This window comes from Simochromis diagramma, unplaced genomic scaffold (assembly GCF_900408965.1).
Source record: "Simochromis diagramma unplaced genomic scaffold, fSimDia1.1 OVJJ01000585.1, whole genome shotgun sequence".
Classification (NCBI taxonomy): domain Eukaryota; kingdom Metazoa; phylum Chordata; class Actinopteri; order Cichliformes; family Cichlidae; genus Simochromis; species Simochromis diagramma.
This window is the reverse complement of record NW_024387398.1, coordinates 5,046,800-5,070,780: the sequence shown is the minus strand read 5'-3', so window position 1 is coordinate 5,070,780 and position 23,981 is coordinate 5,046,800. Positions and strand designations below refer to the sequence as shown.

The following is a 23,981-nucleotide window of genomic DNA, read 5'->3' as shown; positions in this document are numbered from 1 at the left end:
ATCAGGCCTCCTGAGGCTTGGCGGACGCCTTCTTCATTCTGACCTCGAGTCCGCAGAAAAACACCCCTTAATTATGCCGCACAAACACCATGTAACTAACCTGTTAGTCCGCTATTACCATGAAAGGGTCAGGCACCAGGGGCGTCATCTTACAGAGGGTGCTTTAAGATCCGCAGGTTACTGGGTCTTAGGAGGTAAACGCCAGATCAGCAGCCTCATTTACTCATGCGTAGTTTGTCGCAAGCTAAGGGGAGTAACACAGTTCCAAAAAATGTCAGATCTTCCTGCAGAACGTCTTAGTGCTGAGCCTCCATTCTCTTACTTAGGCATAGATGTGTTCGGGCCATGGTCGGTTGCCTCTCGTCGTACTCGGGGCGGACTTGCCAGCAGCAAACGATGGGCAGTGATGTTCACCTGCATGAGCACAAGGGCAGTTCACCTTGAGATCATAGAGGGGATGGACACGTCTAGCTTCATTAACGCTCTCCGCAGGTTCTTTTCAGTCAGAGGACCTGCAAAGCAATTGAGATCGGATTGTGGAACTAACTTCACAGGAGCCTCCAGGGAGCTAGGATTTGACAAAAGGATTCCTTGTGACCCACGTGTTAAATCCTTCCTAAATGATCATGGATGTAGTTGGGTCTTCAACCCTCCCTACTCTTCTCACATGGGGGGCAGTTGGGAGCGGATGATAGGAGTGGCACGTAAGATATTAGACTCCCAGCTCGCTCAACTTGGTTCCAGGCCCCTCACGCACGACGTCCTGACCACCTTAATGGCAGAGGTGGCCGCCATCATCAACGCACGGCCGCTGGTTCCAGTGTCAAGTGATCCCGATGTTCCATGCATCCTTACTCCCGCCACACTCCTCACGCAAAAAGTTGGTGCACCTCCAACACCCTTAGGTGACTTCGGGGAGAAGGACCTCTACAGGCAACAGTGGAAAAGAGTTCAGAGTCTGGCCAACTCTTTCTGGCATCGCTGGCGTAAGGAGTACTTATCAACACTGCAATGCCGCCGCAAGTGGCATTCCACCAGACCAAACCTGCAGCAGGGGGATGTGGTCCTCCTGAAAGATCCTCTCGTGAAGAGAAATCAGTGGCCCATGGGGGTGATTGCAAAGGTTCATCCTAGTAGTGACGGACTTGTCAGGAAGGTAGAAGTCAAAGTGGTGAAAGATGGTAAAGCCAAAGTTTACTTTAGGCCAGTCACAGACGTTGTTATTCTTGTATCAGCTGCTGTGCAACAAGTTTAGTTTGGGTCCAAGTGTGACATCTTACCGATGTCAGGCGGGGAGTGTTCTGGCTCCTTAAGAGTCACCACTCACGTTATGTAGTGTTATACAAGTTCATGCAATCTTTATTCGTTTCTGGCACACTGTTCATTTTATTTTGACATTCTACCGGAAGTGCTACTTCTCATTACTTCCTGTCTAACGGGAGAAGGACAGTTTGCTACTCCTGTGCCTGCCTATGCTGCCTCTTAAGCCAGCACAGTCTGTAAGTTGGCAGTAATGTTGTGTTTTACCGGTGAATGTTTAGCACTAACTGCCGTGTGTTGTTTGTGATATTTTGAGAAAGTAAATTGACTCAATGATGTGCTTTATTAGTCATTAGCCTAAACGCTAATTAGCGCTAGCTAACCGCTAACGTTAGCTTGTTAGCTTGTTTCGTTCTGATTTGCTTTGCATAGTAACAGGTCATAGCATCTTCTAATTGTAAGAATGTTTGCTTATATTAGCTCACATGGGATATTTTGTGTTTGTTTACAGTTTTACCATTCATCCATTCATGTATTTCGACAAAGCCATGCTATGCATCCAATCAAATAAATCCACCAGAAAGGAACAACGGTGTGGTTTTTCTACATGGGATGATGGTTGTCTGTCTGCCTAGTTAAGTGCGAGGGCAGAACATACACTATATAAAAATATGAGAATGATTTAGTACTAGTAGCAGTAGTATTTGACTGCTGTTTCCCATTCTCTGTATGTAAGAACCAGGGTCAACAGGCTATTCCAGAATCAGCAAATTTGATATCTTTGTTCTTGACAGACCCAAGAGAATTACCTGGATTCAGTCATTGGGGCTCTGAGCTTGTGGTCACTGTATCAAGAAATTACATCAGTACTTGAAACCACATATGAATGAAACAGATCAAAAAAACCAATTTCATTTTAACAAGAGCTTCTGTGAGATGGCTAGGAGAATTTTACATAGATGGATCACAGTAAAGGCAATATCAAGAAAGAAGCTCTTTGTCAGAGCCCTAGGGAGGAATGAGAAATTATATCATTTTAAGTCATTTTGGCACAATGGACATTGCCTCTGTTTCTGATAGCCCTTATTGTTTAATTTATTTATTTTGGTCATGATTTTCTATCCAGGCAGCATGGTGGCACAGTGGTTAGCGCTGTTGCTTCACTAGAAGGTCCTGAATTCAATTCCACCATTAGGCCAGGGTCTTTCTGTGTGGAATTTGCATGTTCTCCCCTGTGTTTACGTGGGTTCTCTGGCTTCCTGCCACAGTCCAAAGACATGGAGTTAGAGGGGACAGGTTAATCTGAAACACTAAATTGCCCATAGGTGTGAATGTGAGTGTGAATGGTTGTCTGTGTCAATGGTTAGCCCTGTGACAGACTGGTGACCTGTCCAGGGTGTACCCTGCCTCTCGCCCTAAGACAGCCGGGATAGGCTCCAGGGCACCCCGCGAACCTGAAAAGGATAAGCGAATGGATGGATGGATTTTCTAATCCTAATAAATCAGAATGTTATGATCATGGCATTTCCATTCTTTCCATTTCCCATTGTGTGTGTTTAAAAATAATATATATGTATATATATATATATACTTATATACTTTTTATTGTTATCCTTGCCAGTGTTGTTTATACTAAATGACTAGGTTTGACTTGGATATGTAACTGAAGCTGGAACTCTAAATAATATTTTGAACCAGTTAAAATGCTAATCCATTTGTGGAGTATTGGGGCATTTGAATGGTATGATGAGAATGACACTTATTGATGTGTAAATGACCAAAGCACAGCAGGATTCAACACAACACTTTTTGAAAAACAGCAGCTGCTGATGTTGTTTCCTATAGCTCACTGGGATTCCCATTCAAAAGGTGTTCTTCCCACTTCCAGATTACATTTGATAGCGCTCAAAGGCTCACAAAGATTCAGGTATTTTTGTTTAGACAACAAAGGGACAGAGGTTTTATTCTGTATATAGCCTTGTGTTTATTTTGTGGATATTTTCACATTGTTAAGTAAAATTGTGATGAAAAGCTTAATACAGTCATTTAACAATATATACTATATCTTTGTGACATGACAACACGATTTTTATTAGAGATGGACGATCCAATATTAGTATGGATATGGGTCCAATACTGACCTAAATTACTGGATTGGATATTGGAGAGAAATAAAAAATGTAATCGATCCGAAGTATCACAAAATCACCTCACAAAACGCGCTACTTGGCGTAAACCAGCTCGGCGCATCGGCGCAGTATGTGTCAAGTGATAGAGCGGCTGTTGTTTGCGAGACCTTTCGGCGGTCTGTTGGAGCATTTGGAGCCTCGCTACATGCTTCCTAACCGCAGCATTTCATCTCAGCGAAAACTATCCCAGAGAAGTAAAGCAAGTGTGTAAGTTCATCCCTGGATGTTTGCATAGTATTTCCACGTTAAGCTTAACAACTGAGATATTGAGCCACAGCTGGACTGGGCATCGGAGTTCCATATTGAGGTGAAAAGGAAGTGATTTGTCCCGTACTTCAGCTAGAATTAAAAAATAGACACAAAGCTGGAGTTATTCTGTCTTTGCTGTGCAGTTGCATCTACTTCTCTCATTCACTCCCCCTTCCTCTCCTGTTATTACTTCAAACATGAAACTGATCAATGATCAGCTGATCGGCTTTTCTGCCGCAAGTCCTGTCTTTCTTGTTTGTTTATTGCCCACTTTGCGCTAGAAAGAGGAGACCAGCGGATAAACAACAGCAGCACGTTTAAGCGTGATAAGCTGTTGTTAGAATTTATTTAATATTACTTTCTAGTATCAGCTGATGTTTGCTGGAGCCACGGCTGTAAAAGCTGCTGGTCATGATATCCGTTTGGATATGTGGTGAGAGGGAAACATGAAGATGAAACCAAGAGATGTCCTTACTGGATCATCAGAGCTGAGCAGGTGATGGAGAAACAGGTTTACCTTTTAGGTGACATGAATGAGTTGAAGGGAAGTTATGATCTGTTTCTGAGAGACAAATAACACCAGGATCCTTTTCTAGCTGATGGCAGGTAACTGTGCAGGGGCGGGTCTAGCAAAGTTTTGCCAGGGGGGCAGGTAGGGCATTAGCAGGGAAAGGGGTTACGTCATTTTAAAACTGAATAAATAATTATCTGAATCTTACAACAAAAGTGGTCATCTGATTAAATGTATAGAAATCCATTATTGTATATAGTAACTAAAAAGTCTAATATACACCCCAGTAAGCTATAGTACTTTTTCCTTTGGGAAGGTACTATCTGTGCAGTCTGCAATTAAGTTGAAGAAAGATGTTGAATCTATTTAATTGTTGTGGAAAAATAATTGATTTCTGTGCATTTGTTTTACACTTGCATTAAATTAAAGTTGATTACATCGATTAAGGGCGGGGGGTTGTTTCCTAATATTTTTGCTGGGAGTTGGCAACCCTATTAGTTAGGTAGGTAAGCACTCTTTAAAATACCAGAATAGGGAGGATGGTGTAGGTTCAAATTTATTAGACTGATCAGTGTTGCTGAACTATAAAATGTTTTGGGTGCAGTGTATTTTTTGCATACAGGTATAACAGAATAGCTTCAGTCTCTTGTTTTTTAAAACTTGAGTATGAACTTTAAATTAAAAAGTGGTATCGTGCCATCTCTAATTTTTATCATGACTTTTTCCTGACCTCATTTTTTGCAGACTGCATGCAGCTGTATTCCATACAATTGGATTTTCTCTGCTGATTGGTGTTTGCACCTAACGAATTTCTATGTAAAGCCATGTAATTTTTTCTTCCTTCATCTGGAATGTGCTGATGACTGATCATAACTGAGATTAAAAAAATGAAATAGAAGTTTAATCATTAACCTAGAGCTGATTAACTCAGAGAAAAGCTAATTAGAGTAAGTCCACCAAACTGTGAGCATGTTCACCTTGAGTTAAGCTTTTGTGAGTAGAGAAAGAAAGCCATCATCAATGGAGCTCACTTGGTAACAGGCAAATAAAGAACAAAGCCTTAATTTTCAAATCAGTGGACTAAGAAATATGAGTGTGTGTCGGTGTGGACATTGATGTTTATCTTTAAAAAAAAAAAAAAAGAGTAATTGTAATCAAGATTGGGCCACTCTGTCATCACCATAGACTGTAGACAAATTTGATAAGATTGATAGAAAATCTATATTTTTTTGTGTGAGTTTATCATTCACTCAACTTAAATTTCATCAAATTAACCTGAAAATTCTAATTTTACATTTGAGTTTTGTTGACAGAAGATTAAGATAAAACCACAGACACCTATACTAATCTTACCCAACTACCCAATTTTCTTTTCCATGTTTAACCATTTACAATTTGATGAAATGTCATCTTTGACTGATAGTCGTTCTCTTAAGAGAGATGTTTTGGCAAATTACTCCTCATTGGAGTAGCAGTGTAGTGTTTAACTTGTAGCTAAAATCCAGGTTTTTAATGAAGATAAACTTTTAACGTTAAAAGCCAACGTAACTTTTATAGAACTGTCTACATGTTACTGCTACATTTAATAATTCAATAACAAACTGAAGTGGTGAGCTATTTCATAATGAGGACTGGATCCCAGTTTGATCCAAGCCTGATACTTTTTTGCTTTGGATCTGTCCAAGGTGGACTCCGATTTAGACCGAGATTGATGATCCATGGTCTATGAGCATCTTTAAGCATGAAATGTTCAGCTCACAGCACATACATATATGAAAAAAAAATTTGCTTTAAAAAACAATTCAGTTTTAGAATCTTATTTCAATCACATCATCGCTCACATATTCACATTATTACAATATGAGAGCTGCATTACTATTCACAGAGGCAGAAAGATGTAGATTGGTCAGAGGGCCCGGTGGCGCCTGTGTCCGGCAGCCTCGCCTCTGTCAGTGCGCCCCAGGGCAGCTGTGGCTACAATGTAGCTTGCTATCGCCAGTGTGTGAATGTGTGTGTGAATGGGTGAATGACTGAATGTAGTGTAAAGCGCTTTGGGGTCCTTAAGGACTAGAAAAGCGCTATACAAATGCAGGCCATTTACCATTTTACCATTTAGATTATATTCTAAGCTGCAACATAATTGTGCCATTTAGTACACCGACTACTGATTCAATATAAAAGAGATCAAGTTGCATTTAAAACATTAAGCTAAAACTGGGATTTCATTGTTTTATTGTAGAAACCTAAAGCTCTATACATTAATTCACGCTGCTCTGAGTAAGGAAATGAACTTGTGTCAGTCAGATGAGGCCTATACTATGAAGCAATGTTCCCTCTAAGCTGCCCGCGTGCGCAATTGCGCACTGCTGGCACAGTCTCTGCGCACAGAAAATCTGCGTTGCACACATAAAAAAAATCTAACCTGAATTGAAATTAAAATGAATACTTTAACAAATCTGTTTTGCAGTGTTAGTCAGTAAGTGTATGGCTGCTCCCGTATGAGATTAGAATGATGTCACCTTATCCCATAGTCCAGCCAATAATGCGATTCACATTCGTATATACACAGCTAATCAATGTCGTTGACAGGCTATGACAGCATCCTTATGTGTCGACACCGGTGTTTTAGCTAGCAATAGTGATGTGCAATACCACTGATTTACTTTCCTGATCCGATACCAAGTAAAATTCAGGGTGGTATCGACGATACTGATCCGATACTGATACTTTGTACAAAAACTTTCATTGTATTTCAGATATAATTGTATTATGTAATTGTAATAATAATATAATAATATAGCTTCATAATGATTACAGGACATCAGACTACTTGTTCTTATTGCCTAATAATGCAGAATTATCATATAGAAATAAAACTTGAAGTTGTGCGCTATTTGAAAACGTTGCCTGCCTGCAGCACTAAAGGACCCCGTGAGAGATGTCTGTCTCGCCCTAGCAAAACCTGTCCTCTCCTCCTCTTCAGTTCGTCTGAACATACACTTGTCATATTCTGTGATATGATTTACTCTGAGGTGCTTGACGAGGTTAGTAGTGTTGCCACAACACCTCACTGTCTTGCCGCATGTATCGCAAACCGCGTCTTGGCTGTTTGTGGAGGTAAAATACATCCACAGATTACTCAGTTTACGCTCAGCCATTGTTGCAAGTGCGCACGCCAGGCTGCAACACATTGCGGCCTGACGTCAACTCCAAAGCCCTATACAGCCTATCGCACATGACTATGAAAGGCGGAAGAGGAAGTAGTTCCTTTGAATGTAGACAATCCGAATGTTATAGTTTCTTCACTGTGTTCCTGTTAATGATAAACTACAAATTTACCCTAAATTACTAAAATATCGATATTTTAATGTGAGAATCAATTCTAGAACATAAATGATTGGTATCGTAGGAATCGATATTTCAGGATCGATCCGCACATCACTAGGGTATAGTCCTCGCGTCTTGATACAGCCCTGATTTTGTTCTGCCTTGCTGCTTAATTAAAAGCAATCCCATGTCCATACTACCCTTTAGGGCTAAGCCCTGTATCAAATGTCTGCCTCTGCTTTCAAGGACTGCGATTTTGATCGCTGGTGTCACCAGATGTTTGTCTAGACAGAGTTCTAAAATCTGGTGTTATAAGTAATATAGTAACATTTTAATCATTAAAATAAAAGGTCAGCATTAGTGTGGCATGTTAAAGCCAGTATCAATCTCTACAAATCATGTTTATTGTTTAGTTTAATCTAGCACATTCAGAAAGACATTTTCTGGGCGCTGGTTTAGCTCAGTGGAAAAAGGAGGCAGCCATATGGCTAAAAGCTAGCCCGGATTTGAGTCTGATCTAAGGCCCTTTGCTGCAGGTCTTCTTCCCTCTTCCTTGGCCTCTGCTCTCCTGTCAGTCTTCGCTGTACCTGTCCAATGAAGCCATAAAAGCACTTCTGTGAAGTATGCATGTTCTCACCCCCCCCCAACCCCGAGCTATTCCATCCCAGAAATCAAGCACATCATGTTGACCATCTTTTTCTGCATACAAACCCCAGGAAATGTGAGAGATGCCATTGGTGGAATTTCAAGTGTTTTAATAGCAATTTTGCAGTATTTAGTCTAGCATTAACCATCTTTTTCTTACATCTGTAAAGTAGACCTCAGTGGCATATATACACAACCTCTGCAATGCTGGAAGAGCCAGTCCCGATTAGTGAAAACGGCAGCTGCTGTGTGATGCATTAAATGTGACATTTGTGTTATTTGTTTGTTAGTAACAAACCAAATAGATTTTCAAAGTCCAGACGCAAATCCACTTTAAATATTTTCCTAACAGTTAACTGCAGAGCATAAGGTTTCTGCTATGCAACTAAAAAGGTTTATAATTATATTTCAATTTTTTCTAAACATGATTTAATGCATTTATAAAAAGCAAACACTGCCTTTTCTCCTCACTGATACAGAAAACAAAAATGGAGAAAATTAGATGTTTGACTGTTCTGCATTATTAGAGATTTGATATGGCAGTCAGCACAGATCCAGTCAGCACAACACATGAGGCCAATGAGAAGATCAGGCAGTTCGCCAAGCCCTGCGGAAAGAAAGTGGGAGAAGTTAATCATCTGAGGATGATTTTTCTCAGAAACATTTAATTAAAAATTCTTCCTTTTGGGATGGTAAATGCCTTCCTGATCAACTGCAGTTTAACTTGATATTGTTTAGAATCTCCCCTTTGTAAACGGCACACTTAAATGCAAGCCTTTGAGCTACTGTACAGTCAAGAAACAAGACTAGCTAATATTTTGATCGTTACCTTAATCTCTTTAAACACCAGGCACCCCCACAGAGCAGCAACCAGACCATAGCCCTGAAGAAAGGAAACCAAACAAGCTGTTTGAGCTTAGACCATTGACTTGATGAAACTAAAGTACCAGCTTAAAAGAGCAGGATATAAATGGGTTAGCCATTTGTTCCGACATAGTCTGATCCGTTTAGCACTTTATGCTGTGCATACACATCGAACATTCACTAAAGGTTCAATGCAATAGACAATCTAGATTATGATATTTAAGCACTAATGGCTTTTTCCATGTATGAAGGATACACTTAATTGATCTTGTTGCAACATGCTTTACCCCAGCTACATTGCTTCTGGGGAAATGCAATTTGGTAAGAAAGCTGCAAATCATAGCTCAATAGCTTATGTCTTCTATGTTGTGAGATGTGATGATCCATGTGCTATGTGCTGAGGTGTTTTTTTTTTCTCCCCTGTTCTCAAACTGATCTCCCTGTTGGAGTTCATTCTGGGGGGAGTTCTTTTTTTCTCCTCGTCTTTCCTCATGTTGCGCATTTTCCATTGTTTCAGTTTGGGTCGCTGCTCGTGCTAACGACCGGTCAGTGAAACCTAGCCTGACCTGTCTCCCCAATGTGATGTTTTTGTATTGTATACAAAACAAGGTATCATCTATCTTAATTGCCCTTGGGGATAAGTCAGTATTTTAGATCCAACTTCTTTTGAAAATATTCATGTAATGCAGAACAATGTGAAAACCTTCAATATCAATCTGCAGTCCAAGTGGTTTCAGAATGTTCATTGTTTTACTTATTAATTGAATCCTCCCAGCTGTCAGAATATGTTGCACTTACCACTGTGACAATTGGAAATGTAATGACAGAATTCAGGTAGTTATTGGCCAGGAACCAGCAGTATGTCCCAATTGCCCACATCAGTCCAGACAACAGACCTGAAGAGCAAGAGGAGACCGTAAAGTACTTATGTTTTGAGTAAAAATGCATTAAAAACAAAACAACATTCCTATGATTCTTTTGATCTAGAAAGGCAAAAAAACCAAAAACCAAAATAAGAGATTAGCAATATGAACACAGTGTGTGTCTATGAGTCTCCACAGGACAAGTGACATGCCGTTATATGATCTCCCTATCGGAAGATTGTTGGCAGGAGGTCTTACGCAACATAAATATGCTTTTTGTTAATTCCCGTCATTGCCTAATTCAGTATAAAATTGTACACAGGTTACATTACTCAAGGGAAAGAATTCACAAAATGTATCCAGACTGCTCTCCCTTCTGTGAGAAATGTATGCCACATTATAGAAATCTGTTACATAGTTTTGCACTTTGTCCAAGGCTTCAGGGTTTTTTGTTTGACATTTTCACCATTTTCACTCTAATATTCTTAACCCCCACATTTTTTACTCTCTATGTACCTTTGGAACTAGCTTGGTTCTAAAAAGGTACACATCTCAGGGTGTCATAAAATATGCTATTTAACAAAAAAAACAAAAACAAAACAAAAACCTGCCATACCAAAACCACACAGGAAGAGGTTAAAATTAGCTTTAAAAGATTTTTTCCCCACAAGATTGACCTGCTGTGTATTTTTGGGTAAAGTCTTACCTTTTGTGTCTAGTCCATCTGACAACCCTGACCATTGAAAAAGTGACAGTAAAGGGCAACCTGGCACAATAAGTAGTAATAACAGGGTGACGCTGATCGACTGCCAGTACACAAGTAGGGTGTGAACCTGAACTCAGAGAAAGTAAACAAAACTATGGAAGCTTGTTTCCACTTTTTTGCCGTACATACATCGCATAATCGCAAAATTGTAACTATTCAAAATTGGAACGCTGGGAAAACAATTAACCCCCCCCCCCCACACCCCTTTAAACTTCATGTCACTGAATATACATTTTAGAAAAATTTGGACTGACATTCCCCCCTCCAGTCATGGGAAAGGAAAAAACAAACAAAAAACAAAAAGGCTACTGAAAGCTTTCATACAAAGTGCATGTTCATAAACACTGGAGAAAAAGAAAAAAAAAAAAAAAAAAAAAGGCTCGAGTAATTTAAAAATATAAATTCAGTCTCTTCAAGGATACACATTGATTGCTTGTTCACAATAAATCATCACTCAGTAACCTGAGTAGAATTCCAAATTTGTTCAAAGCAGCCCAATCATTAATTACTAAAGATCACGGTCATACAATAGGCTTTGGAAGAGTGCCTTTTCAGAAATAATGTTCTACCTGGAAGTACAGCTCTGGAGTAAAGCTTTGGCTTTGTATTCATGGCAGCGCAGTAGATGGCAAAGTACACAGTGCTTGCAATGAAAATACCACAGCAGTGTGCATGAACATAGTCGAGATCTGTGAAAAGATAGAAACGGGAATTAAGTTGGAAATATTACACCTGGTTCTCAGGAGGGACTAGTATTTCATCAAGCAGCAACTGGATCCATCCTTATATCTATGATAAATGTATTTTCTTCAATACTTCCTTCAAGCCAGCTTTGCAAAAAAAAAAAAAAAAAAAAAAAAAAAAAAAGTGCAGCATAAAGTGGTACCTGAGTAGAAAACATACCGTAGACACTGGATTCATAGAACATGCTGTCATTGTGCACAGAATTGCTCTTAATGTACAGCATCGGTATGATGGAGAAAGCATACATGAGGCCCGCCACAACAGCAAGGAGAGAACCACTGGTGAAAAGGAGGCAGAATACATTGAGGAACTGGATGAAGAATGCATTTTAAATCTCCACTGATACATCATTCAATTTCTATGGTTAATTCCAAGATATTGCAAAGAGCCGATAAAAACTGACAGTGCTTGGGTAAATGGGTATGCAGGAAAACACAGCACAAAAGTGATGTTATTTTTGCACTCTCTTTTTTTACATTTATTGAATATCGGCTGTGACTGCTACATTTACACAGCCTGGTGCTCACATTTTAAGTTTTTTTCTGCTGCTAAAACAAAAACTCACAGTAAGAGCAAGGTTGTCAATGTGTGAAACTGTTTTTAGTCATGACTTAATACTTGTTACACCTAAAAACCACACTGGCAGGCAGCTTCTAAACAAATAACTAAGACCTTCATTTAAAAGATGCAATGTAAATGAATTGTTTTACTTTTTATTACTTTTTTAATAATTAAAAAGCGTAAAATTGTATTCATTCATCTATGATTTAAAATCCATGACAGAGTGGCTGCTGTAGCCGTTCTTTGTCAGCAATGAAAAATGCTAATAGTAATAATGCACACATCTGAGAGGCTCCTAATGAGATGAGCTCACATGAATCGTTTGCTCTTTGGTCCAATGGTGTCGATCCAGGATTCAGAGGAATTTTGTCCATAGCTTCCTGAATTTGTTCTCTGCAAAGAGAAACATCGACCCAATTTGTATGTACACCACACAAAATACATGATAAAGTGATGACAGGCTTTAAGACAGAAAGTAGTTTTTGCCTTGAGTGAATAGGAAGAAAATAAAAAGAAAGTATTTTCTAAAATCAACCTACTTCGACAAGCTGATAAAAATAAGTCAGTGACACACTCACTCTGTCAATCAGTAATGGAATTGTTTCTGAACTGTGAAGTAGCTCTACATCCGCTTTCACAAAGAAAAAGATCAGCCCACTGAATCAAAGGAGGAAAAAAAAAAGAAAAAAAAAAAGTGTCATGTACATCCAGCTGATATGGTTTGAAAAATGACAGCAGCAGACAGTAGCCATCACTGTTTTTGGGTGGGGGTAAATAAACAACACAGGCTGGGTCATTACAATTCCAAACGCGGTTTACCTTAGCAGACACAACCCAGCTCCACAATAATTTAATATTGGATGTGAAACGTTCTGTGCAGCAATCCCAAACCAGCCAAATCTAGGACAGACATAATCAGTGACCAATTCAGTTATTTTTCATTCAATCCAAGTCATGCAAAGACAGGATTATTTTATTTACAATCCAGAGTGTACATTCCATTAACTCAACTCACCTTGAACTGGCCCAGCCCATCAACAAATTAGAGGATCCCGAAATTAAGATGCCAAGACCAAGGCCAATAGCTTTAACAAATGGAACAACTGCTACATTTCCTGTAGACCATATGGATAGATGGAAGAAGTTAACATGTAAATGTTACTGACAAAGTTAGGGTTGCACCATTTCCATTGCTATATCTGAATGCAAAAATGTATTTTATTTATTCACTTCTCATTAGTACATGGAGTCTAACTGACCCAGGAGCCATTCCCAGTCCCCTCTGAAGTCTTCCCCAAACCCCAGCCTCAATTCATACTCAAGCCATCTACCCTCATCGACTATCAAATGCTATCAAACCTGAATGAGGATCTATCTCTAAATATCAGATATTCACTATTCATGAAACAAACAGTCTGTGTCCATCTGTGGCACTTGATTCTGTCTAGTAAGGTATGGCAAAGATTATGATGAAGCAGTTTTCAATTCAATTCATTTTAAATTCATTTTTTAAAAAAACGTTTTGATCTGGCAAATTTGAAAACCCTGGAGAACTGCAACGTCCCAGTTCTTGCCTCAGCAACTATGTCACACTATTCCCTGAACAGTTTGTTGTTTAACAACATGACTAATGAATACTCGCCACTACAAAAGTTTTAGGGACATTTTGTATTGCACTCTAAATACCCATTGATCTGTTCAACGTTAAGCACATAGCATTATGAATTTAAAGCATGAAATTGGGTCACACTGATTTCACCCCTAAAACTGTTCACATGTCCAACAAGGGACTATCAATAACCTAATTTTAGAACAACATCCTGCTGGACACCAGAGTCCAGTTTCCGGAACCTTTGGCATTAAACTATTTGTTGTTAAATTAGAAAACAAAACAAACAAAAACAACCCCTCAACTTCCACAATACCTGTGGCCCAAAGCACACCTCCAAGCATTGCAAATGGGCAGAACTTGGGTGACTGAAGCATCAAGTCTCCAAACATAGATACAACCCATATTGCTGCACAGGTAACCCACTGAAAAAACATACCTGTAAATAAAACAAAGATAAATGGTCTCAAAACTTTGCAAAATAGTGTAGATTTTCCTCACTTGAAAAGTAAACATTTAAAATGGAGCTTTCGTCCAAAAATAACACAAATAAGAATACCCAAACTCTCAGAAAAATAAACAATTATATGCTCACCATCGCCAGTCTCTACTCTTTTGACAGGAACGAAGTTGCTTCCATACAAAAATACAGCAGCCATATTTGCAGTAATTCCATAGGCAAAATGTGAGATAGCCCTAGATGAGTTAAAAGTAATATTAAATGATTCCAGTTCACCGGTTCCATCATTTTTGTAGCCATCTTCTGCACCTGTAAAGTTTTTACAGCAAGAGGTTAAAGAACAAATCTGACTTCAAACAAAAAGCCAACCTAATGCAACCACACGCAGCCCCTATTCATCACAGACCTATTATACTTTACAAACCTTCAGCGATATGACAGCTCGCAATCAATAAGGCAGAGACGAATAAAAGAAAAAGTAAGGATTTTGCTTGGAGCATGTTAAAACAGAATATTTGTTTTGCTTTTGATAATTCAGGTCTACAACATTAAAAACTGCTGGAGGCTGTCTGTGTCTGCAGTGGTAAGTCAGTCAGTCAGGTGCTGCCAGTTATCTAATCACTTTGTAACACAACAGCTGCAGAGGATGTAGCGCATATATGCATATACTTACAGACAAGAAAACACAACCATGAGGGCTTGTCATCATGTCTGTTTTCTGGAGTAATTTATCTTATGACATTTAAAATAATCCTGTTTATAGTATTTGCTTATTTATAGCCGACAAAGAGTAGGCCTAAACTAGACGATGTATAGTTAAAATAAGTGTGTATATATATATATATATATATATATACACACTTATTTTAACTATACATCGTCTAGTTTAGGCCTACTCTTTGTCGGCCATGAATGACAAGGAAAACAGCACTTGTAGTTATATTGACGAGCTCTGGTCACAACTATTGTAATTCAGAAAAGGAAATCCTGTAGGCTAAGTGGACTGGTGCGCCCACCCCACATTCTCCCAACACCTAAGGAAATTTTTTACTGCTATTGTGTCTCCACAACGTAAACAGCTTTGGGAGTTGCCATGAAGAATTAGGACAGTATACCACCAGATGTCGCCTGAAACGCATACAAATAATATGTAGCGATCAAATATTTAGTTTTAAACTATTTCATTTTCAACCTAGTTAATATGTTGTGTAGTGCTTAACTTCCTTATTTCAGTTTTTGTAAAATATGTCTATAACTCGCGTAAGTTCAAAAACACGTTTACATTACCCCTTATAAACCTTCATAAGGAGTTGTGGTGTACCCTAATGGGCTTCGATGTGGATTTTGATAGCGTGACATAGAAATATAAAAGGTTAATTTAGGGATATTGCAGTGCACTTGATCAAGTTTGAATATCACATGGCCTGTGTGTGTTTTATTTTCGGGGCTGAATTATTAATTAAAAAACAAAAAACAAAAACTTGATAATTTAGGCTCTCATTGGCCAAGTCTGTACCTGAAGAGAAGGAGAGAAAAAACTATAAGGTTTAAATTGCTTCTCATTTCCGAGAAGGGTGGTATCCAAGCATGACCCTCCATTCACTGCGCAGTTGTGCCCTCCATTCTACTCACAGAAATCCTCGGAAGTTTTGCGCTCCTCCCCAGTAAGAGTTTGTCGCAAAAAGGACAAAGTCGTGATAATGACATAAATTCTAATGGGGAAGTCTGACTTTTGTTGGCTAAGTTTCCCTATTCTAAAACTGACCGGCAACTTTCGCAGGTGCCCTCTTTCAAAAAGAAGTTTGATAATTGCGTCTGTCTGTGTAATCTATCTGGTTTTTGTGTTTTCACAAGTTGGATACTCGCAACTGCACCGGAGCCGAACGATTGATGAGAAGTACCGGCACACCCGTGGATTGTATAATTTGGAGATCAACGATGGCCAGCCACACTCTCCAGACTTGCAGAACGATTCGAGCTTCATAGTCCCGACTCGCTACAACGTGGTGTACATAACCTTAAAAACTAAGCGTCGAAAACCAGCACATATAAGAGGTACAGTCCGACCCAAAGTGAGGAGAAAAGTGAGAAGAAATAAGTCTTCCAATCTGTCTTTTACCCAGGACAAACTTCGCACTTTGGAGGGGGATGCGTTACAAATTAAGCGCAACTTTGCACCCATACCTTCACGGAAGGAAGCCATGGATGTTGACTATAAATCACTGGATATAAGCCATAAAATTTATAAACATGAAGAAGCAGACTCTCAGATCAGTTCAATTCGAATATACAGTCAAAGGCCGCCACCATGGTTCAGCGCACAGGATGTGAAAACCATGCGCTTTCTTGCGGATGCCAAAGTTTTGCGCATGAAAGAAGTCTCTCATGAATACGCTCTTTCGCTTCTGATATTTGAGGGTGAGACAAACGTTCAACAGGCGAACCAACAGCACGCAAAAACGAGCACTGTATGCGGAGGGCAATGTGGAGTCATCCACAGCCCGGTGGATACCACAGAGGTTTTTGCTTTTCATTTGGACAGAGTGCTGGGGCTTAATAGGACGTTGCCAGCTGTAAGCAGAAAGTTTCGCTTTTTATATGGTAGGTCATCAAGCACATGGACAAAGTTTTCTTTTTTGACACTTGTTAAAAATATACGGTTTTGTACATGGTTATTCTAACTACATTGCCTGGTTTTATCATGCTAAGAATACTGTGCAAATGTCACTACAGTATCTATTGATATAGCGACAGAAACTGCAACCTACAGATTAGCCATACCATAAAAACTGTTTATTTGTTACCTTAACCCACTAATGGGGTCTATGTGAAATACAGATTCATTCAGGCTTGGAATCAAGAAGAACCTTGTCCTTTGGGGGTGGACACCAAAACGTCACCTGCACATTGTGTCCTCGTGGATGTGATATTTTTTTTAAGTCATTGAGCAAGACTACCTAATCCTAATTCATATTCAATGGAAAAACATTATTCACATTGCTCATTGTCATTTTATAACATTAATAGTAAAGAATGAACAAAAACTGAGGGAATACACATTTTATACACATATTCAGGGGAAGAGAGGACCAAAAAGTGCTAACATCCTCCTTTTTCATAAATAGGGCAAATAATGTATTTTACATGATGACGTCACAAAGTGTCAGCACAAGGGTTTAAACAGATTTTGGGGCCATATTCAGCTAGTGACAGGATACCTCTGCCCTCTTTCCTCATTTTCTTGCATAACCATTTTTTTTTCCATCTATGGGAAATGTCTGTGTCTCTTTTTATTGTTAGCATAGTACATTTAGAAATATTTTTACATGTCTATGAGTTAGTTCATTATTTGGTCTTGGGGTGCAAATATGATAATCGGTGTGTGGACAGTCTTCATCATTGCAGGGGATAAGTTCTGGTAACATGAGTGTAAAAAGTGTTTATAGACTTTTTCTGGTTAATAACAGAAACAGCTGCTAAAATCTAAGCATGTAATTATTCTTTCCTCCCTCTTTAGATGGGCAGTCCTGTCCAGTTGTGTCATGGGATGCATCTCTATACCCAGCAGGCCTTGCTGCAGGTTTGACCAGTTTGAAGTTAACATGGGGGGAGTACCAGAACTCCCTTAAACAGAGATGTTGGCAACAAAACATCAGCCCAAAGTCTGATTCTGGCTGCTCTACAATTCATCACTATGAATGGAGCAAACTTGCTCTGTTTGACTTTTTGTTACAGGTAACTGTTAAAGAAAATGTGCTCCAATATCTGATTAAGAAAAACAATTCTCAGAGGTATTGTCATTTGGCTGAAGAGAGCTCTTGCTTCCTGTATGGGAGGCCTCAGTAAATCACATTTTATGAGAACTACTCATTTTACCCCATCATCATGACAGAGAAACCAAAGTAGACAGACGAATCTTAAAATACTTATTCGGAAACACTGACAATCTTTATAAGTTAAATTTTCTGTTGAGGTCATGGTGGCACAACTTTGATCATTCACATATATTTCCTCATTGTTACAAAACATCTTGTCAAAGACATTAGTGAACTGAATAGAAACTCCTCTCTTATCACAAAAGTACTTTTTTTTAAATTCTGACTTAACCTCTCGTTTTGTAGATCAAAATGCCTGCACACTAAAGTTAATGTAACTCATACAGTTCCTCTAACAACAACTAGCATGACATGAAGGAAACTGAGAATGTCTATATATATATTTGCCTTGTTTTATATTTCAAATAAAATAAATTTTAAAACCAATAATAACTTCCAATGAGTTTTAGTCTAACTTTATTATTATTAATATTATTGTTATTATTATGGCAATTAAGTTTTCTGTTAAATGTAACACACCAGCACCCTACAGTGTTAAGGCAGACGATCGTCTTAGATATTTGAATAACTAATAATTTCTAATTTTTCATCAAGTCAAGCTACAAATAACATTTGTATTTCTGTGACAGCTCTGGAAAAGCTCTGTTTTAGTACTATTAGCTGCATGGATGCTTGTTTGCAAAGTAATAAGGATCTATTTCATTTTTGTCCAATTCAAAGCCTTACAAATGCTTATTCATCCAGGTTACCCTAAACCTCAGGCCTTAGAAAACCACGCCTGTGAGCAGCATTTAGTCCAATCTAAATCTATGTGTGACATTTCAGCTTGTCTTACTCTGACAGCACTGTCTGAAACCTCCACAACTCAAATGATTTCACATTAAGCATTAAGAATGGATGAGGCCTGTAGCTAAATATAGGGTTGTCATTCCCTGTGGAGAAGCCTGATATACTTAAGTGAGTTTCCTGTACAGTCATGTGACTCAGCAGTCTACATGACTAGTTGATGTTGATGTCCAGTAAACTAGTGGTACAATAGAGTCAGTGCAATTGCCAGCCCTCTAGGTTTGTATGCTTTCACTGCCAGCTGAATGTTATCTATTCATGAAATTATTGTTTAGATCATGATAAAGAGAGATCATCAGAAATGCAAAGTAAGCCCATTCAGAGTAAAACTGTGCTTACCTTTGTCATTAAAAATATAAAAACGCAAAAGAAAACCCATTGAATAAGAAAACTCTGTGAATGCCACTCTGAACTGCACTCTTAGTCTCAAAATATCAAAATATCATCTCCAAACATTTAATGAAGAAATGTGTGAACTGTATTTTTAGATTAACAACCGCCTGGACCAGGGTTGCTGTGGGTTCAGGCCTCGGCAGCAGGATGTGTGCATTGAACTGGGTTACCATGCTAAATGTCAAGATGCTAACCACATACAGCTAGAAAACATCATCTACAGGAGCCACAACCCCAGACACCTGGTCTTCACCAACAACAAGGGATTCTTTGACCGTAATGAGGACAACTTGGATTTCAGGCTGTTGGCGGGAATCAAAGAGTAAGTTTGAAGCATTAACATGAATTAATAATTAATTAACCTGTTTAAATATATAATGTTTTAAAAAAACATTATATATTCCTACTACTATATATTCCTACTACTATATAGTCCTAGCCTAAAATACAGCTTTAATCCCTTGGCCATGCAGTGTTGAATAATGAAATAGATTATATGATTTGTTTATTATGAGCTATAGATCAAATTAATTTCAATCAGATGTTTACAAATAATTATATATCAGAAAAAGGCCAGAGGCTGAAACATGTCCTTCAAGTGATAAAGCTGCTGTTTATACTACAAGTGTTGTTTGAGCTTCAATGTCTTTAAAACGATTACACACTGAAAACTGTGCAAGCAACAAGTAATTGTGTAAATCCAGTTTGCTGTTTACATAGAGATCAACTTGTTTAAAAGTAATAATTTGTCAGACAGTCTTCTACATTTGTAAAAAAAGAAAAAAATCTGCACAACATTCAAAACAATGACCCTGAGTTGTGTATTGGTACTTATTTTTTGAGATAAAAAAAATGTCCACACAGAGTAGGAACATCTATGGACAGTCTGGATTTAGCAGCTGTTTTTCTCATTTCCGCCCTTGACAACATATTTGAAAATTTCCAGCACACTCAACAAGCATATTTAAATCTCCATCTGGGATCTATGCCAAATCTGCTCGGAAACTCTGAATTTGGTTCACAGTAATTGGCCAACCCACACACAAATCAGTGACTGCAGGTTGTGAATTTTTAAACTTTAAAGTTAAAAGTGTACTTTATGATTTAAAATTTTCAATTCTCACTTATAATGTTACAATACTTTAAATGTTAAAAAAAAAAAATGGTAGTTTGCAGGTCGAGTGTGCAGTTTGTGAAGAAACACATGCCAAAAGACATCTTCTGCATTATTAGACATCCCATGATGAGAACACATCGCTTTATGCACCACAGGTCTATGTGGATTTGTAAACGTACACTTCACAGGCATCCCTTTCATTTCATCCATCCTTTTGATCAATAAACCAGGGACTCGCTAAGGAGACAGCAGAGAATCTGTGGTATGGCAAGGACATGTTTGTGAATGTGACACATAATGTGAATCCTTGTTTTCATCAGCAAAATTGTACCTTCCATTCTGGGATTCATGTAAGATAAAGCCATAAAAGCTAAATTCTAAATAAAAGACGATGAAAGATCATAGGATACAATAAATATCTATTTTTCCCGTTGTAGTGTACATTTCAGTGGTTTTCTATAATGCAACCGTTCTCTGACTTGTATCCCCATGTGATGTCTGTGTTGTGTGTGTATGGTCGGGGGGCGGGTTCATTCCACTGCAGGGCAACCTGCATGTGGTGAATAAAATTTGAACTTGAACTTGATCTTTTTAATTTCATGTAGATCAGAAGAGGTGTTATCTCGTTGACTGTTCTCAAAGCCAAAATGACCAATGTTTGACATTTTATTCTAAGCAAATTCTGAGCAGTAATGATACAAAGTTTATCTGAAAAATATAAATGCGTAAAAATCTAAACTCATTTAATAAATAGCAACCTGTTCATGGCTCTGGTGAATCTTGTTTCTAGACAGGCAAAAATTGCACCTTAAAGTCAAATCACAAAACACTATCTCTAAGTAAGAGCACCACTTTAACTTTTACCATTGTTCATTCACAGTCATCTCGTACAGAGTAGGACAGGCTTTGTTTTGTTGTTGAAATCACATGAGATGGAATTTACTTATACGTAGTGCTCCATCAAAATCAAAACAAAAAACAACAAAACCCTCCAATCCTGACTGCTGCAACCAATTGCTTCACATGATATACGGTTCTCACTTTTCATTTAATTTGTATGAAGGGAGCTTTTACCCACTCAAAAGCTATTAAAATGTCAAAAAATCCCATTCATGCGCTAAAAGTATGAGTAACCCGTCATTTGTTTCAAGTGATGTTTTAGTTACACAAACCTCCAGTTATGTGATTGTATAAATGCAGTTTTTACTGCCAAGAAGAAAAAAGCAAAAACATTTCAGATTTCAAGGTTGCTGATGTACAAAGACAACCTGTCATAACCACTTGGTGTAAAATACAGACATTTAATTTTGCCATCTCTTAATTATTTTTTATGGGTTTGGCACTTCCACAAATTTATTTAATAGTCGACTTTAGTGAAACATTCTGTTATCATTGGCATCTTCAGACCAGAGGAACTGCAGGAACTGTTTAGCTAAATCACAATGTCACCACCTATGTTTACCATATCTATGAAGAATTACATTTTGGACATGCCTATTTGCACCTAATTCCATTCTGCAAAAATGAAAGTCAGATGTGATGAAACTTGTTGGGGAGTTTGGGCTTAGAAATAACCTATAAATAGCTACATGGTTAGAGTTTGCATGTTCTCCCCATGTTTGCGTGGGTTCTCCCCAGGTACTCCGGCTTCCTCCCACAGTCCAAACACGCACTTTGTGTGGATAGGTTAATTAAAAAATCTAAATTGCCCATAGGTGTGAATGCGGGAGTGAATGTGAGTGTGAGTGGTTGTCTGTCTCTGTGTGTTGGCCCTGCGACAGACTGGCGACCTGTCCAGGGTGTACCCCGCCTCTCGCCCTATGACTGCTGGGATAGGCACCAGCACCCCCCGTGACCCTGAAAAGGAAAAGCAGAAGCTAATGGATGTTTAATGTATAGAATCTGCACAGTATTACAGTGTGACTACACTTCCTCCTGTTTCCTCTTATGCCTTTCTAGGTTTCCAGAGCAAGCTGTGTCTGTGCTGAAAACCAGAAAACTGAGGGAAAAACTTCTCCAATCTCTGTTCCTTGACGAGACATACTGGGAAAGCCAAGGGGGTCGTCAGGGCATTGACAAGCTAATTGATGTTATCGAGAGGCGAGCAAAGGTCCTCCTCACCTACATCAATGCCCATGGGATCAAAGTGATATCAATGAATGTGTGATGAAGATAAATCTTTTAGAAGACATTGGGGCTTTATGCTCGAACATTTTATAGGTTGGTTGGGATAAGAATAATAGCAGATGTGTGACAATTTTTAAAGTTATATCACAATAGCTTGAGATTTTGTCAAAGATAATTATGTGATATTAGAAAAATGAAATTTTTCTGATGTTTCATTTTCCATTATATAAAAAAAGGTCATAGTTCCGATGAGGGACTTGCTAAAGCTTCTTTGAGTAGCTGGAAGCTCAATTAGGGTCACACAACCCACACTGCACTGATAACAATGACTTTAATGAGTTTTTTTTTTTTTTTTTACTTTGTGTACCTTGAATACAATCTTTTTTTTTTTTTTTTTTACTTTTACAAAAGTTAAGAAGCTTCGCCTTGCCTATAATTTCCAGTTATTCAGGCACTTATAGTCACAATTAGAGCATGGACACAGTGACTATAAATTATCAAGTGAAAATTAGAAGTCATAAAATGATAATGATGATAATGGAAAAAAGTTTTTACAGGATTCCATGCACTCCTGTGAAAAACCAAGTACACCCTATAGTTCACCTTGTAGAAAGTTGCAGCAAAAATCTTGGACTAATGCTTTCTGATATATATGACATTAATTCCAGAAAAGTTGGAAGCTCTTTAAATGTAAATAAAAAAAGAATGCAATAAGTTTTAGATCTAAAAAAACAAAACAAAACAGATTTTATTCACAATAGAACATCGAAAGCATCAATGTTTAAATTGAGAAAATAAACATTTTTAAGAAAAACTTTAGTTCATGTTGAAATTGATGACAACAACACATCCCCCCAAAACTTAAGAGATGGTCATGTTTCACTGGGTCTTCTTGTGGTACTTTAGGTTTTAAACTGGTGAAATGTCTGAACTGCAGGGAGGCCAGTTCAGGTCCCAGTCTCTTCTAATACAAAACCATTCTGTTGTAATATATGCATTATGCAGTTTAGCTTATACATTCAAGGCCTTCTATGCAAAAATGGGTCCCCTGAATGGGAACATTTGTCCAACTATATGTCTTTTATCTCTGATAGTGCCTTTTCAGATGTGCAAGCTGCCAGTTCTACAGACAGTGATCAGGGCCACTCAGTGATTTCAGGTTGCATCCAAAATCCTGTAGATCAGCAGTCCATAACCTTTTTGCACCACGAACCATTTTATGTTTGACAATATTTTCACGGACCGGCCTTTAAGGTGACGCAGATAAATACAACAAAAAAAACAGCACCAGTGTAAAAAAATAAAAAAATAAATAAATAAATAAATAAATAAATAAATTTATTCATAACACATGGGGAAAGACCCAGGGGAACTGAGTTAACGATAAAAGCGATAAAAACCCTAAAAACTATAAATTTCACACCCAAGCCTCAACTCTTGCGGCCCCGTACCAAACGACTCATCGACCGGTACCAGTCCGTGGCCCGGCGGTTGGGGATCGCTGCTATAGATGCAAAACAAGCCCAAACCATAACCCCTCCATCACCATGACAGTTGGTAGTTCATGGTTGGTATGAAATGCTTCTCCTGATGTTTTTTTACTTAGTGCAGATG

At 38.4% G+C, this 23,981-nt stretch overlaps 3 protein-coding genes across 3 annotated transcripts; 2 read left to right on the top strand and 1 right to left on the bottom strand.

The window, feature by feature from the left end:
• Window positions 1-331: 331 nt before the first annotated feature.
• On the top strand, window positions 332-1,910 carry LOC120720426. The gene is made up of 2 exons (XM_040010103.1): window positions 332-1,499; window positions 1,772-1,910. Exon 1 carries the CDS (start codon window positions 407-409, stop codon window positions 1,253-1,255), a length of 849 nt encoding a protein of 282 aa, XP_039866037.1. The 5' UTR covers window positions 332-406; the 3' UTR covers window positions 1,256-1,499; window positions 1,772-1,910.
• Window positions 1,911-8,274: 6,364 nt separating this feature from the next.
• On the bottom strand, window positions 8,275-14,674 carry tmem144b (transmembrane protein 144b). Its single transcript, XM_040010079.1, has 12 exons — window positions 14,473-14,674; window positions 14,184-14,357; window positions 13,905-14,027; window positions 12,995-13,094; window positions 12,799-12,879; window positions 12,558-12,636; window positions 12,293-12,372; window positions 11,578-11,696; window positions 11,244-11,363; window positions 9,844-9,941; window positions 9,011-9,064; window positions 8,275-8,788 (listed from the first exon to the last, which is right to left on the bottom strand). The coding sequence occupies exons 1-12, from the start codon at window positions 14,546-14,548 to the stop codon at window positions 8,705-8,707; spliced, it is 1,188 nt and encodes a 395-aa protein (XP_039866013.1). The 5' UTR covers window positions 14,549-14,674; the 3' UTR covers window positions 8,275-8,704.
• Window positions 14,675-15,518: 844 nt separating this feature from the next.
• gask1b (golgi associated kinase 1B) lies at window positions 15,519-23,680 on the top strand. The gene is made up of 4 exons (XM_040010078.1): window positions 15,519-16,649; window positions 17,566-17,783; window positions 19,219-19,445; window positions 22,200-23,680. The coding sequence occupies exons 1-4, from the start codon at window positions 15,764-15,766 to the stop codon at window positions 22,405-22,407; spliced, it is 1,539 nt and encodes a 512-aa protein (XP_039866012.1). The 5' UTR covers window positions 15,519-15,763; the 3' UTR covers window positions 22,408-23,680.
• Window positions 23,681-23,981: the final 301 nt, after the last annotated feature.